Below are 21,574 nucleotides of genomic sequence, written 5' to 3'. Positions count from 1 at the left end.
ATCAAAAGTATGTATGTCAGGCCTCCCCTTAACTGAATCCAGCTTTAGTTGAAAAGACTTGACAGCAACAGCATTGATGCTCAACCTAATAAATGTTTCCTTGTCACTGACTGTAAAACATTACCATAAAATCTGCACAATGTTTTGTACAAAGAACTATAAAAGATTTTATTTCCACAAATAACAATGGATAATTCGGGAAATAAGCTATTTTTTAAAATTATTTTATTATTACTTTAAAGCAATTTCATTACAAAACAAACCTTCCTCAAGGTATATTTTTTGCATTTTAGTTTGATGTACTGAATGTTCGCAATGCTCAGTAGTGGAGTTGTTGACATGAACTCATAAGTCAAGGAGCCAAGTATGATTGTATTCTCCATAGAAAAATGAAAGCAGAAGATCAACTAGCTAAGATCACATTCTAATAAACTGTTCAAATGTTAAAAAAAAAACTGTTTAAATAATGTTTGTCAAAATGCACAGCAAAAAACACCCAGACATCAGTGAAGGTGCGGCTGGCTGGAGACAGTGAAGGCATCACCCTGGGAACACAGTTTCTATTTCTTTGGCTGTTGTCATCCAAAGTAGGAGCTTTGCTCTCTAACCTCCTGACATTCCAAGAAACACTGTTCCTGATCCCCTCTCACTTCGCCTTCAGCTCAGCTGCCGGCTCAATCTGCCTGAATATCATCTGTCAAACAGTCATAGCATGTTACCATGACAACACAAACCAGGGGATGAGCTGGGTGTTGCTTTATTGTTAGCCAGCGGATGATGATGATGTTCTTATCCAGTCCCTCCAGTGTTAATCAATGGTTGCAAATTAGTGATCTCTGAGAGACAGCAGAAGCTAAGATAACTGCAGCCTTTCACTTAACATCCAGCCTGGATGCCCTACTTGCACAATAATGGTCCCTTTATAGGACATAATTCTTATATTGTCCGGCAATCCTGAGCAGTAAAAAGGCCTTTCTTGTGAGGAAGGCAGCTGTGGCCACAGAGCTCCCTTCATCGGCTCTCCCTCCTCCCAGGCAGCCAGTCTTTGGGCAGGCAGAATAAGGATCTGATTGATGCAGGCTTCCTACAGGCCCACAGCACTCTCCTGACTTGATAAGCCGTTGATTAAACGGGGGCTGGAGAGGCGCCACAGGAGAGAGAGCTACCTTCTACAGAATGGAATTGTCCACTGATGTGAAATCAAACACAGTTTTCATCCTAAATGCTTCGGGAAGTCTCAGTGGTATTATAGACCAGACAGTCTGTTGTATGAACTGCACTGTAGCCTTTGATCTATGATGAAGATGAGACATTAAGGAGAAAAAAACATTCATTAAACTAGAATAGCACTCAGTAGAGCGCATACCTCCACCATTGACCAACAGCTGCCTTTAATGCAAATAAAGCTTAGTCAAATATTAAACTAGATAAACCTGTATCACCCATAACAGTTTCACAATAATTTAAGATCACCAAGTCTGGGACAGCCAACCACTCTGACAATAAAACAATGCAGATGGAATCATAATTTCCATTGTGTTGTGGAAGAATAACACATTTTTATTAGGATCTGCATCAAAATGTACGCACTCATAGATACCAATCTCCATCTGAGTATTTTCATCAAGATCAATGCATTATTCACTGAGAAATTAACACAAATGTGGAGAAAGGTCCTATATTGCAGAGAAGAAAATGATTCCTGGATCGGTCCATTTCTACGGATCCGCACAAAAAGTTAATAGGTCTGTTCCTCCTTCCAAGTTTCATGGAAATCTGTTCAGTAGATTTGTGCAATCCTGCTGACAAACCAACCAACCAACTAACGAACAAATAAACAACCGTCACGGATGAAAACCTAACCTCCTTGGTGCAGGTAATAACTGTGACTTAGTCTTTATACAATATCGTTGACAAAAAAGGGTGACTAAAATGTATTCATCCATGCATTTTCTGCTTATTCATAGTCAGGTCATAGTGGTAGCAAGCTATTCAGGGTATTCCAGACATCCCTCTCCTCCAGCTCCTCCTGGGAGGTCACAAAGAATTTCCAGGCCAGGAATGATATGTAATCCCTCCAGTGAGTTCTGCGTCTGCCTCAGGGTCTCCCCCCAGTTTGTCATGCTCAGAAAACCTCCAAAGGAATGCGCCCAGGAGGCATCGTAGTCAGATGCCATGAAGTATATATAAGATAGAGCAGTGTGTTTACTGAGGAAACTACAGGTCACAGTCCCAGGTATTAGCACCAACACTAAGCACCTGTGGGCATTTATTGTATAGCTGTTTGCGCACAATGCACAGCAGAATTTTTTTCATTAACGTAATGAAAGGGACACCATTGCTATTTTTAAATACCCCAGGATACCGGTATCATGACCACTGGCATCGCAGACTGGCTTTTACTAAAATGTAATTTAAAAATGAAACTATAACGAAATCTATTTTTATTTTCGTTGATGAGGAAAAGCTGCACATTTCCCTTCCTTTGGTGACAGTCGTAACAGCGCACCCGAATCATCTTCCCGGAGACTTTGCTCACAATGCTAAACCCTGGAGCAAGCTACACCCTATGATTTCAATGGAAAAATCCATGATATACTGCTTGGTTCGTAAAGCAGGTCTACATTTGGACCCACTTCAAATATAATGCTGTGGAAGATAAACTGAATATACAGAAGCCAGGAAAGACCTTGCTTGAAATAATTTTTTTACTGCTGTTATCACAAGATCACAAGTGAATCAATCAATTATCTCAAGATAGCAAAGCTCTCATAATAACATATGAGAGTGAGGTCGTGTGACCCCCACCTGTGGTTAAGTGATGCTTGTTAACCTGTTACTGACACCCTTCGACCAGAACACATCATGGTATAGCAAAGGCAAAGGCACCACTTAGCCATTGCAAAGCCTCCACCGTGTCAAAAATCTGAGGCCTGTGACCAGAGGTGATCCACAAGCTGTTCATAAAACTTCATCCACAACATCCACAGGTGCAGAATGAGTAAATCTATGGAGTCTAAATGTCAGAGGCAAAACTAATTCATCCTCCGAAGTGAGGGGGAGTGAGTGAGGGGGTTCATGCCACCTCACTGAGTCACATGTGTGGCTCGTGTTCCAGTCCACTCATCTCCTTAAAGCCTCTGACTGCCAATCAGGCAGGATACCTTTGTTTCCATGGAGATGTCACACTGCCATGACACTGCCAGGCAGTGTGGGTTAGTGAAGTCACTAAAACGGTTTAAAAGGGTTGATGTATGCACGTAAGTATGCTGTGTGTCACCACCCACAGCTCTCATGACATTTCTATGGACCAGAATCACTAAGTCTTGCACATAAACAACATTACTCAGGAATATTCACCTGCCAACACACTGAGAAAGTGCTTACTTCCTTTTATATTTTTTCTTTCTTGGTTTCCATTTTTTTGTGATATTAAAATTTGAGTTTCAGTGCTTGTTGCTCTCTTCTTTCACTTTTTAATTATATCTATTGTTATTTATGATACTAGCCAGCTCCTTTATTCAATCCAACTAAAGAAGCACTTCCTGCATGCCAGAGGGCATTTCCCGGATAAGATGAAAAGTTATCTCCAGGACCACATTGTGGCACACAGAGACTCACAAAGTGAACACATTACCAGGTTAGAGGTCAAAATGTTATTTGTCAGTGCCTGACAAAACCATCAAATGTGAATAATACATGTGTCCCTTTCCTGGTCTGCCACCATGTGCTTCAGGTTGGATCAGATTTAGGTCCAAAAACGGCTTGGTTAAGATTGAGGGAAGATTGTGATCATGGCTAAATGAAGTGAGAATGGAATTGGAAGTCTGATGATTGTAAAGCTAACTGATGCTCCCCAGAAGTTGAATCCCACAGATTTTGGTCAGCCCATGTCCTTTGCTTTGGACATCTAGCCAAATATTACTTTGCACGCAAAAAAAGGGTAAGCCGTTGTGATTTCAATCCAATGCCTCAGCAGATACCCTGACTTTAGGAATCAGACTCAGGAAACACAAAGTTGAATGGTAGATCCTTTCAACTCCCATACAGTCTTTTGGTCAGTCTGCTTAATTTCAGCATCACAGTTATCTCACAAAACTTTACAGCTGTAGCTGAGATAAAAATGGTGACCAAGTTTGAAGATAAGTGTGATCCCACCCATAAGTGTTCATTTAATAATGCTGTCATGACTACTTAGTACTGATGGGTCGGAACATAAACATGTTGACGTGTGATCCCATCCCAAGATGCTCTCTAGTTTGTAGCATATTGAACATTTGAAGATACTCCAAGAAATGACATCACAATAAGCAAAAATAACAATGTAGGTGCTGGGGAAATATTTTTATTGCAGATGAAACTTTTAAAATGTTGTGTTCATAAAAATTAGCATATTAGGATATCAAGTATTTGAAGTTACTCCAAGAAATGATATTACAATAAGCAAAACATACCAGTGCAGGCACTAGAATCGAGTTCAAATTAAGGCTTGTTATATCTGTAACTTGATTTCCAATATGTGCAGTTGTTAAAGTTCATGGAAAAGTTGGCCGATCATTAAGACATCTTGTGTTGAATTGGTTCAAATTCTGTGTTTTGTGTTCTTCTTGTGTTTATGTCATTGTTGTTGCTTTTTATTTTAGTGAGATAGAAAACAGAGTATCATACTAAGTCCAGTTTACACATCACTTTTCATTCTAGCAAGCCTACTGAAAAGTTGTCAATTTTAATTCAAAGCCTCCTAATGCAATGGAGAAAGAGCAGAGAATCAGCAGCATCCTTTTCATATATGTGTGTGTATCATATCCATGCCCACTGTGTGTCAGGAAACCATTTCAGAGAAGAGGTGCACTGAGTGCATCATTTATTATTTATGGTGAATAAATAATGTTCTTTGTACATGTGTAATGTTTGTGGTGTGTACAATATACCCATCTAAGTAGATATTATGTGTCTTGTGTGTGTTAGTGTGCACATGCATCAACTATAAATGGTTGCTGTCTTGAGGCTGCACAGGCTCTGAGTGGAGCTATGGGTGTACGACTGCCATGGCCGGTCTGTGGGAGAAAGCATGAGGTCATCAAGCATTTATGTTGGCTGCATGGCTGTGTGGAAACAAACTACATCATGCCTCTTCCCCCTAATCTCTCTCTTTCTCTCTGACTCTCTCCATCTACTGTGCCTGTGGTTATCGGAGTCAGACTGACTTCATGATGAGTAAGTCTCCAAGCCAGAGCTGCTCTCTGACTCTGGCCTTTGCAAACAGACGTTAAAATGGGAATCAAATGCACCCACTGCATCAGCTGCTGTCATCATACACCATGCATGTTGGTACATCTTCCTTTTACTTTGAAAGACTTTCTCATATTTCATAAATGACCATATACTTTATGCAATCTGTTTTGGAACAGAAGTTAGAGAAAACAAAAGGCCACATAATGCAAATGTGCTGGACTCAGTGAAGAGCATACTAATGATTTAGCTACTCTCAGGCAAGATTTTTCTATTCTTAGAGATATTAAGTAAGGGATAATGATAATGGCCAACGAGGTGTCCATTATCAGGAATTAACGGACGACATGAAGGCCAGAACCACCGCAGAGTCCATTAATTTTCTGATCATGGACACATTGAAGGGCGTTTTCCCACTTAAACCATAATAACTTGCCTTTTTTGCATTTTGTGACCAAAATCAAAGGTTTGTCACATGGCAAAATTTGAGAGTTTCACTTATAGCTGGAGCAACCATTACAATCCCATAAAGTTCTAATGCAATTGACATAAGCTACTCCAGTACTGTATATGGGACAAACCTTAGATACAACTTAGCAACAAGGGATATTTCTAGTCTGCTCTGCTCATAGAAGTAGAGGTTCCATGAGCAGAGCTAACATTATGCTGATAAGATTCACTAACAGTCAATATATTTGACAGGATCTTATCAACAAGACTAGCTAGCTATCCAGCCAAGTCATTTACCTCAAATCACTACTAATCAGTACGAGATTTAGAGAATTACTGGCAAATACATCTTCTGAACTTTTGTCCACTTTTCACAATAGGTCATCTACAGTACATTTACAAATTGGTCCAAGTTAGCTGACCAAAAATGTAAATACCGGAGTCTGACATCAACTGGTGACTCATGTGGGCTTTCAATATGGCAGTCGCTCAAAACAACAGCTCTTTCACAAAGAAAGGCCTTTGGAAGGAGATTCTACCTCTCCACCCACTCCCATTTCTCCAGAACACGGATACCAACTTCTGTTTTACAAAAGATACTTAGACAGTGATGTAAAGTAAATGACACTTTCACAGTGGAGTAAGAGCTCCAAACTAATCACCATTTCCCTATTTATTGAATCAGAATCAATTCTTAATTGAATCATGAACCAAAGTCTTTCAGATGAAAGGTATACTCAAACCTTGCTGGGAACTCTGGGGACTTGGTTTCTATATATTATTGGACAACTTGGTCCAATAATGAATAACCTGCAGTGGCAACAGAAGATAAGGTAATCCGCTTGCAGGCATGCATTATACTAACACTTTGAACACCCGCCTTGTCAGACATAGTGATCAATAGATTCTTCTGTCACCTTACAAACAAACACACCAGAATTCACCTGATCTTTTAACACCACTCATGTAAAAAAAAAAAATGACGTGAAAACAACTAACACACATATAAAAGGAATCATTCTGAAATGAAATTTTGCTACACCAGTTGATCAGGATGTCATCAGTCACTGAAGAAAAGCTACATTTTCAGATCCAACTGAACCAGGTTGAAGAAAAGGGGGCGTTAGCTTGTTAGAATGAAAGCCAAACTGCTCCTGATGCCCAAATACCATTATGACATGAATTCATTCATTCAAAAATCTTTTCAGTCATATTTGGCTGGATGACATAATGGTACCATGGTGAAAATACAGTCTGGATTGTACTGTGTCCGTGTTTCATTAGTCTTGGGGTGTAAATTGTTGAACTGTAATAGCAGCTAGCAGACAGACAGTCAGTCTCCTCAGCTGGGCTGTAGACTGCAGGGGCACTAATGAGCAGGGAGTGCTACCGCATGTGTCTGAATAATTTAACTGTTTCCAGGAAGACAAGTGAAGCCCCATGTCTGCTGCTGTGGCCACAACAAACCATCTCACACAGAAATAACCTCTCATACTTCTAATACTTCTGCTTTACAATCTGGCTTCTGAAAGGGAATGAATTCTGCGTCGTGATTGGACACTTTTTGTCATGGTTAAACAAAAGGGACCCAGACGCAAAAGACACAGGCAGGCAGGTGACAGAAAAAAGGCGAGCCTTATTAAATAAAGCTGTTAACCAAAGTCCATAAAATACAAAATACAAAGTCCAAACACAAAAGCTAAACAGAGTACAAACCAAAAAAGCAAAGTACAAACCAGGAATAAGGAGAGGAATCAAAAACAAAAGCCGGAAACACACGACAGAAAGACGGAACGGGGAGACACAGGAACACAAGGGCGAAACAGAACAGACGAACTGACAAAGACAGAGGGGAAGACAACGTCCTTTTTTAATGAGCAAATTTTATATAGTTAGTGAGTTGAATGTATAATATGCAACGTAGATTAAAATGTTCTGTGTCGTCTAAAGTAAGTGATAGGTGGCGTATTTTCAGCCCAGGTCGCAAAAATATATGCCCATTGACTCATGTATAAGATGAACATGTGCAGTTTGCTACTCTTAATTCCAAGAGTTAGGAGGCTGCTGGGTGCATTTTCCCACCATTCTACCAATAGCTGAGTAACACACCACCACCCAACAGGTGCCAGCAAAGAGCAAATGGCTCGGTGTGGAAGCTTTGATCTGACAAGAAGTCTTAGCTAACTGCATGCGTGGATGCCAAAGACCTGCACACATAATTATTTTTTTGAAATGACTCCCTGCAATATCAAGACAGATGGTTCCCTGACCACAGGACAAGAAACAGTGACATGAACACAACATCTCCAAACAAGTCTGGGATTCACCTTCGAATGTCATGCCTTTTTCTCCACCTTCCTTGATGTCTTACATTACACTATCCAATAAATAAAAATACTTCAAAAAGTACTCCTATAACATTGTCAGACTTAGCTGACTTGGCTAGTAAAGCAAAAGGGGTTAAAAAAAACAGCAGTTGAGCAAGGAATAATATCTTTTTATGTAACACATTCTTCTTCCCTGACAAAACCTTAAAGGTTGCCTGTGCAAGTAGCTTATTACAACTTATATTGACGTTTCTTGTTAGGCAGCGGCCCCTAGTGGTTGTAGTAATTATTACGGCAGCAAAGAAGGAAGTCAGGCGAAGTTGGGAGGTCCGCATAGGGAGGTGGATGGTTAGTTAAAACACAGAACTTTCCACTAGGAGACCACTGTTTTAGCTACTACTACTGTAGTAAAGTGATATCACGTACATGACAATGTTATTATGAAGTTACATAGGTAAAGTACATACGTGATGTAAGATTACATTAGCCTGAACCTTACCAAACATTAAGTGTATGACGAAGGTCTGGTACACCCGACACTGGTCAGCGGCAATGGTCATGTTGTTATGGGAACAGCATTGTGTTGGAATTTACTGACAATCAACCTGTTCAGTCGTTAAGGTATGCGGATGTGTTGGAATTTGTGATGTCTGCCATTCCAAATGTTTGGCATGGTACAAATAAAATTAAAAAATAACAAACTGTAGGTTTTGTCAATGGAAACTGTACAGAATTCTACATCATCTATTGTATATCCCAAATGAGTTTATTTTAATTAAAGAGAACATATTATGATCAGAAAGCAACCCATGAACATGGTGGGAATCAGGGTCATTTTGCTGTGTAGGGCCTGCAAGAAACAGTAAAGTTCTGTTCTCAAGAATCGTATCTGTATGTCCGGAGGGCGTCTCTAGCAAGACTCTAGGCTAAAGGTTCAGGCCGACAGGTGTGTATCATGACTCCGCATCAGATAGTTTCCTTGTGTGATAATACCTTAAAGTGGGTAAACGTGTAATGGCATATAATCATGTGTATAATTCATAACCAATCAGACATATCTCAGTCCATGAGGAGCAGCGTACTATGAGAGGTTTTAATTGAATACCTGGAGAAATATTGTTGCCTTGCAGTCTTACCAAACCCTTCGTATTCCAGACTTGTATCGTAATTTTCTGCAATCTGAAGAATAAACTACTTTGTACAGACAAAGTAGGGAGTTTCATTCTTTGTGTCTCAGTGTTTGATTCCTACAAGCATGCAAGTGGTTATTTATTTACATTTATTTGAGGCTGATCAAAGGAAGAAAATGAACCACTACAACAGGATACAACTTCCAAAAGACCACGATGGCCTCTAATATGAATAGTCTACATCACAATACAGACAATTAGTAGACAGAAAGTTTAAAAAAGAGGCCTTTTTGTTTTATTGTCACTATAATTAAATCTAAAAGGCAGATGATCGACTGCCAGCTAGCTTCTCCTTTTAATCATCCACCAGCCAGTAAAACAAGATTCCTGCCCTCACCCACTTCCATGTGTCTATTATATGAGCAGCCTTGCCAGCAGGCTCATTGACAGGGAACCTATGAGGCACCTTTAGCCTCCCGTATTGTCTAATTTAGCCCTCCCCATGATACGGGGCCCCTGGGGAGCGGGGTAATCCAATCTGGGCCTCTCCCTGCTCTTTCTGCTTGGACAGGACTGTGAATGTCTTGATCAGGACCTGAAAAGCCGTTTCCTCACAGAGAGACAACAGATGGCGCAAGATGAGGAGAGCTCACCTCAATCACCCACCCCCCTGCTCCTCTCTGTAATCCTTTCCGCTCTAACATCCTCGTCTCTACAGCTGTCCTATGCTTTCCCTTCTTCTTTTTTCTCTTTCTTCTCATTCTCTGTCCCAAACGACTTTGCGATGTCTCTCTGCTTTTTATCTTTCTCCAGGATGTTTCCCATGTGACAGACAGAGGAGGAGCAGGAGGTCACATATCCTGCACAGTAACGGAATCAGAAACCAACCTTATATATGCCAGAAACTGTTGGATTACCAACATGAACTGTACACCAATGAACATCAACAATTAGATGCTGGTATGGCAGTGACCTATTTTGAGGAGAGGGTTACCACAAAAATCCCTGACACTATGTGTAAATGTTGCAAACTCGTATTTATTCCAATCCCAGTCACAGTCTTTATCCTTAAATCTTTAAATATCTATCTGATCTGATTTATTATAGATGTATTTGTATTATTTTTTTCCTACATAATAAAGCTCCACATGCATGACTACAGTAAGCCTAATGTTGAATGTTAAATGTTTATTAAAGGCAAAGTTCACCCCAAAATTAAAAATAAATATAAAATTAAATAAAAAATAAATAAAAATGTTCGTCTTATCTATTTATTCATCTAGATAGTTTTGGTCTGAGTTGTGGAGTTTTGGCTATATTGGATTTAGAGATGGCTGCCCTCTCTTGAATAAGAAAAAGTACATTTGAACAGCTCAACAACAATGTCTCTTTGCAGAATTCAAGACCTGATTACTCAAGGTAATCAACAGACTCACACCCACCAATCATATTACCATTCAGAAGGACACATGGATCTACTCATGTACAAGAGGTCAGCTAACTAAGCAAGCTAACATTACAGCTCAGACATGGAGGGAACTGTTAATGTTGCAATCACACGCTGTCATTAGCACAAGCCTCTCAGAAAGCAATTCAAATAAGTTTGATGACAAAATCACTCTAACAAGAGAAAATGCAGTCTGAATATTAGGTTTCCTTTGGAGATTTCCTATAATATTTTGTGTAGTGCCCTGTTGCATTTTGAAAAACATTGTGCAGTAGGAAGCTTTAGAGCTAGGCTTATGGTGCTACAGACCAACGAGAGGCAAATTATTTGTGTGTCTAGATCACAAACACATCATTCATGCATTCGCGTGAGTTGAAAATATTGAACTAAAGTGAAATTTCGCATGATGGTGTGTCATGAAAGCCTATCAGCATTGACTTTCACACCGATGTCATGACGTTGACGTCACTGATATCCAGACATTCATGAACAGCAATGGACGAGAGGAAATGAATCACTTATCGTGGGCATTTGTGGACAGTCAGAGCTGCACAATAGGATAGCACATCTACCTGTACAGACACGGGAAAAAAGGAGCTGGAAAGCTTGAGCTGAGGAGGAGCTTGAGGGAACAAGTTTTTTTCTAGTCGTCTAACCTACAGACCTGACGCAGCATGAATTCAGGCTTTTTACAAGACGGCATTATGATGTTGTTATTTCAGTGTCCTTTTGATCCATTTACTGCAGTCAGATCACAGAGACATCTCTTTGTTTTGGGTTCATACCGATGTGGTACAACAGATTAATTCCATCTATGTCTACTTGCTGGTCACAGTTACTATTTATTGATTTTAACATGTCTGAAACATCAGTATGAACCAATAGTATGTGAACTGCATACTATCAACAAGGCCATATTACAGTCTACATTCTTTGATTCCCAGATCAATTTTATAAAAACAAGGACAAGTATAACAAGTGCGTGGCCTGCTAGTTCCATGCTAACACATAATGGGAATTCCAATTAATGCGCTAACCGAGGTTAGCATAGCAACAGCGATAAAAATATATTTACAAATTATCCTTTTCATTTCACATACCTCACATAAAACAATGTGTGTGCTCATATTTGCAGGCATGTAAAGTATTTTATATGCTCTGGAAACAAACTTATAACTCCTGACTACACATATTTAACTCAGTCTGCTACAGTTGAGCTTCTTCAGCACAAACTCAAAATTCCCAATCGGTTTAAAATACAGCCACCACTAGTGGAGACGTGGCGTGCCAGGAGACGGCAGCACATATACAATATATCTTGATGTTTTCTATTATATTTATTCTTATAGCACTAGCCTGATGAGAAGGAACTGCTAAATGTAGCAGTTTACTTCATAAAGTATATATTTTATTCATCCTATTGTACATTTTATCTTCCACTTTTATGAGTCAAGTCAAGGGGTCTAAAAGAACAGTTTTCAAGTTAAATTTTACATGCGAGGGATGTTTATTATTTGCGTACTGATGCAGCTTGTGGTTATGGAAGGTGCCTTGAAGATGAATGTATATTGCTTATCTGGCCAAATACTAACAAGTGAAGTGTCTTTAGTGCCTATGCCAAAGAGAACATGAGCAGAGATGATTCATTCCTGGTAGAATAACAATTATCATGTTTATATCTATAACAAAAACAGCATAATCATATTCAAATGGATAGGAAATGGCTCATCGGGGTTTAGATATGTGGCTGATAGTATGAATGCTGTCATTCACAAGGTTCATGTGTCATAAAAGTACACAGGGGAATGTGGAGTCATTATGAAACAGCAACACGAGGCCATTTAGTGGAATTATTATTATTATAATCATCTAGTATAGACTATGCCTGTGATTTGAATTTGGAGATTAAAATGGAATAAAAGTGAAACAGCATGTGGAGGGAAGGCTTTGTGATGCTCTGCTCTAATCTTTGACCTCCCAAAATCCCTAATAAATGAGAATTCTACAACGCGTGTTAACAGCAAACAGGACACAGAGCTTAACTTTATTTGTTGGTGAAAGCAACTGTAAATTCCAAGGAATTTTTTTTTCTATTTAACCCCTGTATAGTGTTAATACAAGGTCCATGGCATACTTGATTTACATCAAACATGCCCTGATGACTAGCAGGGCTGTAGCCAGGATTTTGAAAATACCAAGGTCCTCCGTCAAAGGTCTCCAAATGCACCGCTAGTCTCACAAAAGTGTTGTGACAGCAGTTGTGTCCGCCTCCGTTGAAAATAGACATGCTGTCTTTATTTTCCCTTAACAGTTAGTTTTTATAGTTTTACAGGAGTTTCGAGAGGTGCGACTTGTGCTGGACGCTCCCGATTTGCATGAAGTAGCCTAGAGCTCAACTTTATCTAAATGAAGAACGGGCAACATGATGCCCCGTTTCTGGAAACACAACACAGTGCTACCAGAATGTTATGCACAGCTGCTTACATAGACATTGAATGAGAAGCATGGAAACAACAGATTCTTTGATCAATCAATTGGTTGGAATAGGCTCCGGCAACTGTGTCGCGGACGGAACGTGATGCTGATGTATCCTGTGGAATCTGAGCGTAGTAGTGGTAGTAGCCTAGTAGTAGGGACTTGAAGCAGTGAGGGTAGAGGGACCGCTACGCCATCCACCAAACATTCTAACAGGCTGCCATGCTATTGGAAAACGAATGTCACTAAGCAACATTTAACTGTTACAACAGCTGCTTCTACAACTACAGTACCTTCTAACACTTTTTGACATACTCATAGGTACAGCAAACCAGACGTTCTCCCATAGTAGACCGTTGCACTACAACCTCAGGAGGGTGTCGAGATAGAATCATGCATGCGCAGTGTAGATCTTTTCGTTTCTCAAACGCCATAGCCATTCCCTCAAGCGTAGCTGTTTAAAGTCCCTAGTATTAGTAGCAGTAGCAGCAGCACTTGCAGTGGTAATGGCAGTAGCAGGGGAGTAGAGGGGATGACAGGAGCAGTAACAGCAGTTGGAGAAGTGGCACTAGAAGTATTAACAAGAGTAATAAAAACAACAATCATAGTAGCACTAGCAGTAGGCTAGTCACAATAGTAAGAGTAGCTATAGTATTAGTGACTCATGGTAGCTGTAGTAGCAGTAGATGTGGCGGTAACAGAAGTGGCAATGGCAATTTCAGCAGTAGCAACAGAGTAAAGGAGTAGTAATATATCAGTAGCAGGAGCAGTTGCAGTAGGTTAGTAATATTGCTTTTCCACCAAAATTAACGGGTTTACACAGGATTTTTAAACGCAGGTTGACCCTCTTTAAATCAACTATTAACCCCATTCCCACTTCCCACAGGCAAGACAGCCGGTCTGTGATTTTTATCTGAAGTGTTATGTTGAACGTCACTGACGTCACATTTCACATCACGAATGCACCGGAACCAGTTGTATCAGAAGAGAAAAAACAACGGACCCATTGAGAAAAGAAGCGCCTGTAAAACGGTGGATAAATTCTTTTGAGCGTCACAACCTCCAAAAAATGACTCGTTTCACTATCAGAACTTGAGCCATTCAGTCCAATAACATTTGGAAAGTCTAAATGGGCCGCACGATTACATTTTTTTATCCCCCTTCAAGTTAGCCGGATGCTAAACCAGAAGTTAGCCGGTTCGGTGGGCAGGTATTTTCATAGCCGAGACGTCGAGCTTTTTTGGCTTCAAAACACCACTGAGCAGCTTTCATAGCAATGAATGTGCCTCCAACACTGTGTCCAGTAAATGTCCTTAATAGACCACATCCCAAATTCCTTCCTTATTTACGTGCCACCACCGGATGTTGATAAAGCAGCATCATGTTCACACCGGAATTTAGCGTGTTCACCTTACATTTAGATCGAAGCCGAGCCGGAGTAATAAAAACTTGTGTCTACTGCAGAGTCAATTGACCCAGGTGTAAATGCAGAGTTTACACATTCCCATTGCACACAAAAGCCCGATCTTAGTGGGGTTAAGTGGGATTTTTGACCAGTGGAAAAGGTGTAATACAGTAGCAGCAGTTGTAGTATTAGCAGTAGGAGTATTAGCACTGGTAGTAGGAGGAGAAGGAGTAGCAGTTGTAGTAGCAAAGGCAGTAGCAGTAGCAGCAGTGGTAGTGGCAGCAGTAGCCCTAGCAGTGGCAGTAGTAGGGGAGCAGACGTAATGATAGAAGCACTAACAGCAGCTGTAGCAGTGGAGTTGGCACTAGAAGTCATAGTAAAAAGCCTAGTGGAAGCAATAGTAGCACTAGCAGTAGGCTAGTAGCCGCAGTAATATAAGATGTGTGTAAGTATCAGGAGAACTCATGGTAGCTGTAGCAGAAGAAGTGGACATAGCAGTAGTAGTAGTAGCAGTAGAAGTAGCAGTAGAAGCAGTAGGAGAGTATGAGTAGTCATATCTGTATCAGCATCAGTAACAGTAGTAGTAGCAGCCATAGTAGCAGGATCAGTGGTGGTAGCCATTGTAATAGCAGAAGCAGCAGTGGTAGTGGTAGTAGTAATGGCAGGAGCAGTGGAGGTGCAGATAAGTAGTAGTGAGCTAGTAAGCTAGTTCTTGCAGTTAATAGTCACAGTAGTGGTACTAACAGTAGTTGGTTGCTGGTAAGTGTTGTGGTTGGCTGATAGATGTCAGTGTCATATGATCCAGCAGCTGTACTTCCTGTTAGTCGATCACACTAACGTGTAGAGCACACAGAGATAAACAGTGTTAATCTCAACAGTTCCGTCCTTATCAACCCATCCATGTGAAGTTACTGTTGGAGGCATCATGATGACAAACCACGCTGTATTTTTCCATGCTGATGGAGCTGAGAGCTGGAAAAGACCAGACCCCTCTATGGAGGCATTCATCTGATCACTGAGCACACTGACTGTGGGCTGCCCATTACTGCAGATGGTAGGCCATCAAGGCCATTGAGGCGTTCTCAAAGGAAGGCACATCTGCAGCACACACACACATTCACACAAGCACACACACATTCAGAGAGTAAACACACCCTTTCCTCTTCCAGCTTTGGATTCAGACCAGTAATCTCCATGAGAAACCTCAACCTCCCTGTCTTTTAAACACACTGCATGCCTGTGTAGTATCATCAACTACAGGGACATAAGTGGACACTTGTGTTTGATTTTATGATTAATCCTGACGTTGGAAACAGGAATTGTGTCCGTTGTTTTAATGACTTTTAATTGGATGAACTGACAAGCACATATCAAACTGCCACCTTCATGAACCACTGAATTAAATGCTTATTTTAGAAAATGAAGGGTTTTTAAAATGCTTATTGAGGTGGTAAACAGGGTGTTAGGTCATTTAGAAAATGTTTTCAATTACAGAGTTTGTCCAACAAAGCCCCGACAAGTTGATTTTCACATTGTAAAAAAATGCTGTTTGGGTTGTTAAAACTCAAAAAATGTCTGCCTAAAAATACATTACAATTATATCAAACAGGAAAAAACATTAAGTGTATAAATGTTGTGAGCCTGCGACCTGCACATGTAGGGTGTTTGACCTGGTAATTGACCTGACTACATGCCCCTCCCTAGGGTGACGACCCCTTATGAGTAATGTTTTACTGCCTGCCACTGAGGTCCTTCATGCTTGTGTCAAAATCTAGGTTTACTGTGTGGGATTAATACAGTATTAATCTGTGGGCAAAGTATTAGCCTATTTCAGCATATACAATATGAGATAAACTGCATTCCCCTGAGAACTACCAGCCGTGGAGGACCCACACAAATGTTTACCAAAGTAAATAATTAACTATTTGATTGATACTTTCAGTGTCAAAAAATACACAATCTAGAAAATGTGAGTAAAGGTAACTTTCTAAATGACACAATCACATTTAGAAATACCGAGTAGATCACAGTCCCACTTCGTACACACACAGTAGCTCTGGAAATGAAGTTTTGGGGGTAAACACATCAACATGCAGGAAGAGGATAGAACTAGTGACCTTTAGATCAGCTGATGACCCACTCTACCTCCTGAGCCACAATCAACTTTACTTGCAAATATCTTTTACGTTAAAAAAACTTTATACAAAAACTAATTTTGCTTGAGCTACATAATAATCTGATGCAAAAAGTTGCCTTATACTTTCAAGCAGATCAACCAGGATATTGTTACATTGTATGACACTGCACATGTCCAGAGTGTAGGGAACCGGTCCAGCTGCTCATTTTTGCCGGTGACTCCAGCCTAGCACAGTAGACCTGCATACGTCTGAAAGTAATTGATGGGTCTCTGGAAACTGGACTAAAAGCCTATGTGGAACGAACCAAGAGAATCTGTAGGCTGCACCTATAACTGAACTCTTGATGGAAGAAGAAGAAGAGGAACCCCGTCTCTCTCTTTCTCATGCTGAGTGGTTGGCTGCCCATACAATGATTCACCTATGTCATTTGCAGTTGGAAGCACCACTTAAACTAAAAGAGAGCTAAAAGCAGACAGTAACAGTGATGGCACGTATGTGTTGCTGTTCAGCGTCATAATTAACATGCACCCTCTTTTGCAAAATAGCACGACAGCCAGCCGTCTGCAGCCACAGGCCGTGAGCCCTGACAGCACAACATGACGGTGTGCATGCCTCTGCACAAACATCGACTTCTGTTATCACAACACCATAGCTCAATGCCCTTGTTTGCCCTTTGGTCAAATGGACAATCACCACAGACGAGGCTGATTGATTGTCTCATGAGAAATGTCACATCCCGTCGTGTCGGTGTGTGTTTCTGCAGCAACTTCAGCCTTTCTGACTTGTGCCTCATTCTTACCTTTCTGGATGAGGGCTTCGATGTCTTGATCGAAGCCCAGTCGATGGCATTTCCTCCACAGCCCCATGTTGGTTGAGTTATACTGCCTGCTGCACTCGTCCGCGGCGCTCATGGCGAACAGCTGCCGCCGGTTCCGGGCCAGCAGCAGCTTCTCCTCCCAGCGGGGCAGGCTGCTCCGGCTGGCCCGCAGCGGCAGGCTGTTGTTGGGGATGTAGATAAAGCCCGGGTCCTTGCGGCGGCTGGAAAAGCTTCGGCACCGGTCCCTGTACCTCCTGGCGTCAGTCTCGTACCAGTGGTCGGAGCACATCGCCACGGCCAGCATGCCCAGGGCGCAGAGAGAAAGAGAGAGCCCGGCGTAGAGCAGTAACTTCCCGGCAGCCATGCTCGCTTCTGTCACAGCCGCATCAGCACCTCGACAGACGGACAGCTCCTATGCGGCTTCCCCGCGAGTTCAGCTCACATCACCTCTGGAGAGCAGCGTCAGGACCATTATCGAGGCGGAGAACTCGGTGCAGATGAAGAGCAAACCTTTCCGGTGACACGGCTCACTGGTCGAATCAAATGCTGAATCCTTGTATTCCGGTGTTTTTGGCTGCAAAGTGACAACGTCTTTCCTGCGTGTTCGGCGCTGCAGCAGCTCGGCGTAGACAGAGGACGCTTATCTCATCTCAGCCCCGGATCTTCAGCATCCATCCGCCTGAGCAGGGCGACATGCACACAACACATCAGCACAGCATTCTGGTCTTTAGTCAAGCACACACAGCAAGGCATATTATACACAGATTAAACCCTTACTGCATAACCCACCCACTGAAATAAACGATGGACAAAGGGGAAAGGAAGCTGTACAGAAGAACCGTGCGGCTGCATTTAGCCGAAGCCCATTTACAAAAACAATGCTGTATTAAACCAGGACCATTATGCGTCTAAAATGCCGGGAGCCGCTTCCTCCAGAGAGGCAGATGTAGGCCTACCTGATGTATGAAGCACAGCCAGCCCAGCAGACCGCAGTCCGTCAGCAGCAGCAGAGAGCAGAGGGATCAGAGCAGTCAGCAGCCCCAGCACGTTTGATAGGATGACGGCCTGTGCCTGGACCAATCAACACCGGTCTGTCTGGAGGAGCACCGTGTTAGCTTAGAGGCTACATCAGATGATTATTATTGAACAATCATTACCTATGGCCTTCTTCTGTTACTGCTTACATCCTATACTACTGCGGCTGCTGTGTCTTACTAGTGCTTGCTCAGATCCTAAAGGCCTGTCTAGTCAATGGAAAGTAACAGGAGGAATTTAGAATCTTATGTAAAATAACAAGTATGATAGGCAGGGGCTCAAGTGAGCCACAACTCTGGTGGGGCACAATTGGAGTGGGGCCATGGGGGTCCATTCCCTGAACACAAATAAGATAACGATGCAATGTATAAGACTTTGGGGGGATTATTTAAAAAATTCATTAAAACAAGTAAAGTCTCTGCAATCATCATCTGTCACAATTCACCACTAGCTTACAAGCCAGAAGACTGAGACCAACTTTAGTTGGTGCCAGGCAACTATTCAAAGCAACTTATACCTATATTGTAAAATGCAGTTAAGTGTGTACTTGCATTTCATTCTCACGTTTTAAAAAGGTACTGATGGTCCACTAACCACTTCAGCCACACCCCATTAAGCTGTACCCTACATCTCCTCCAGCACTGTGCCACTGTGTGAACGTGCTGACCTGCTGTAGTGAACCTGTGTCATTGGAAACTTTTGGAGAGAAAAGCAACATCATATGGAAAGGGGTGTGTGACTTTTTGAGGTATGATAGGGGGCATAATAAGATGAATGCATTGGACTCATTACTTTAATGAATGCAAATGAATGAAAAAAAATAGAATAAAATGAAAGATAAAATTGGCATGATGTTTCTTGTTGTAGTTGAAATGTAGACATGACAGGTTTCTACTCTGAGGGCTTTTGCTACTGTTTGAAGGTCCTGAACATCTCAAATGTGTGTCTCAATAACATTAAATATTAATGACTAAATAAGCAACAATCAAGGTTAAAAAATGTTTAAGGTGTTATTTCAAAAGATTTTAACAAAACTCATCACAACTCTGTAGGTGGGTTTTGATAAGATTTGATTGACAGAAATGTCATTAAACTCTGATTCAAAGGTTTTCACAACTCTGATTGGTGCATGAAAGCAGTTGACGTCACCTTTTTCTAACTAAGCCCCGCCCACTTCAAATATATGATTATCACTCAGAAAAAGTAAACGTGTGAAATAACCAAATAATTGCGGCAGAAAATTGTGTGCTCATGCCGGACTACATAACTCAGAAAGAGGCTGATTGAGAAAGGGCTTTTAAAAGGCTATTTCAAATATTTTACCACTTCATCCAATTATTACTTCTATACCATAACTGCCTTAGTTACCTTTATTACAATAACTCCTACTACTGCTAGTGATGAGAAAATGCAAAGATTACGATGCAGAAGGAAGCACTGCTAAAAATCTACCGAAGGTGAAACTAAATAATAGGCTGTCAGAAATCCCCCCAGATCTGCTAAGTAGTGCACTATGTTTACTGCCCCCCATGCAATTCATCAAAAGGCTGAGTGAGTAGATTTAATCACTATATATTGCCCAGAAAATTCCAATGGAACAGAAGGGTTAGGGTTAGATGCCGGTTTGTGATGTTTCCAGTCAGGATGCTTTCTATCGCTCCTCTGTAAAAGTTAACCAGAATCTTGCTCCAGAATGTAGCATGGCTAAGTTTCTGTAGGAAGTAGAACCTTTTCTGCGCTTGTTTAACCAGGGTGGTGATGTGTGATGACTAAGATAGGTTCTCAGAGACATTAATGAACGAACCCATTTATGAGGCTTCCCATAACACTATCTTCAGGACAACCCTCAGACTTTCTAAGACCAGCAAATTCAGCCATCAATCTGCTCTTCATTCTGTCTGATACTTTTGAATTGTGGGTACTATTAACATGGGGAAATTTAGCAGTGAAGTGTGTGCACAGCAATGAAGCACTGTTTACAAATCAAACGACATATGGAGGCTTGTTTATTTAACGGCTGCTCTGGCGAGACCCAAGGGCAGAAACAAATGTGAACGCTTACCCTGCTCAAGCAGGGGCGCCTCAAGAGTGGTGCAAGAGTCTGTGCTCATGGCGCATTCAATTCCTCTGGTGCCTGTCATTCAGTCCCTCTGCTGAGAGGGAACACTGAAAATGTCCAGAGGAATCTGTGGCTGCAGTTTTCTGTTTCTTCATATCTGGCACCCTCTTGTGTTAATACATTGTAAAGACACAATAGACGCAATCAAAAACAACTACTGCCGCCATGTAGAGTGAACAGACAGCTGTCACTGAAACCAAATGCATATTCAGATCCTACACAATCACAATAAACAAATCAAAGACAAATGGTCTACATATGATATTTTTCCAGGATAGAACAATGCCTTTAGGGCTGCACTATTTCATACATAGAGTACTAATCAAGCCTATTTTTGCTTTACTAAGTGACAGGTATATTTGCAGATATTTGCAGACTTGGATAGCATTGTGGAGTTGGACAATGAAAAAGCTTTGATAAACATCAGAAAAACATTCATCTCAATTACTTGGATTTAGTTGTTACCTAATGTTGATCTGTGTATTAAAAGCCATTCAAAGAATTTGAAATCATAATCACAAGGTAACTAGCATCCTGTGACTTTGCTGACAACTCATTGACTCATCTCAAAGTTCAAGGTTCATTTAATCATCAACTATGTTTACTAACCTTAGCTTTTTTTAATCATTCTACAACACATGGTTGTATATTGAAATACAAGATGTAGTCAATTTATGCTACACACAAAACAGAAAAAAGCATCATATATGGCTTAGGATGAATTGAGGAGTCTGAGCCTGCGGAAAGATGCTGCCCTATAGTCTACTGCTACAGTAGCATAGACTTTTGTATCGCATGTCTTCCACTAATGCAGGTGATTGTTGTGTGATTGTTATGCAGATGAAACAGCTGGTAGCTCCTTTAAATTTCACTACATTTCTGTTTTAAAAATGTAAGAATTATTTTTTCATTTTCATTGCTGCAACTAGTATTACCTATATACATTCACCAGCACTGGAAAGGAAATGCGCAAGTTTGGATTAAAAGCAGCAGACTCTG

At 41.1% G+C, this 21,574-nt stretch overlaps 1 protein-coding gene across 2 annotated transcripts in view; it reads right to left on the bottom strand.

Moving 5' to 3' along the window:
* tmem178bb (transmembrane protein 178Bb) overlaps positions 1–19,349 on the bottom strand; it is a 139,116-nt gene extending 119,767 nt beyond the window's left edge. Inside the window, exons 1-2 of one of the 2 annotated variants that reach the window (XM_084346299.1) lie at positions 18,378–19,349; positions 17,404–18,100 (exon numbers count right to left, since the gene is read on the bottom strand). In XM_084346299.1, coding sequence (XP_084202425.1) covers positions 17,404–17,785 — 382 coding nt within the window. In that variant the 5' untranslated portion in view covers positions 17,786–18,100; positions 18,378–19,349. Of the gene's footprint in view, positions 1–17,403 lie in introns of both variants that reach the window. The other variant, XM_084346298.1, reaches the window with a different exon arrangement.
* Positions 19,350–21,574: the final 2,225 nt, after the last annotated feature.

The sequence above is a fragment of the Pagrus pagrus genome, assembly GCF_965226575.1.
Source record: "Pagrus pagrus genome assembly, chromosome: 23".
Lineage (NCBI taxonomy): Eukaryota > Metazoa > Chordata > Actinopteri > Spariformes > Sparidae > Pagrus > Pagrus pagrus.
This window is presented reverse-complemented; position numbering and strand designations above follow the sequence as displayed.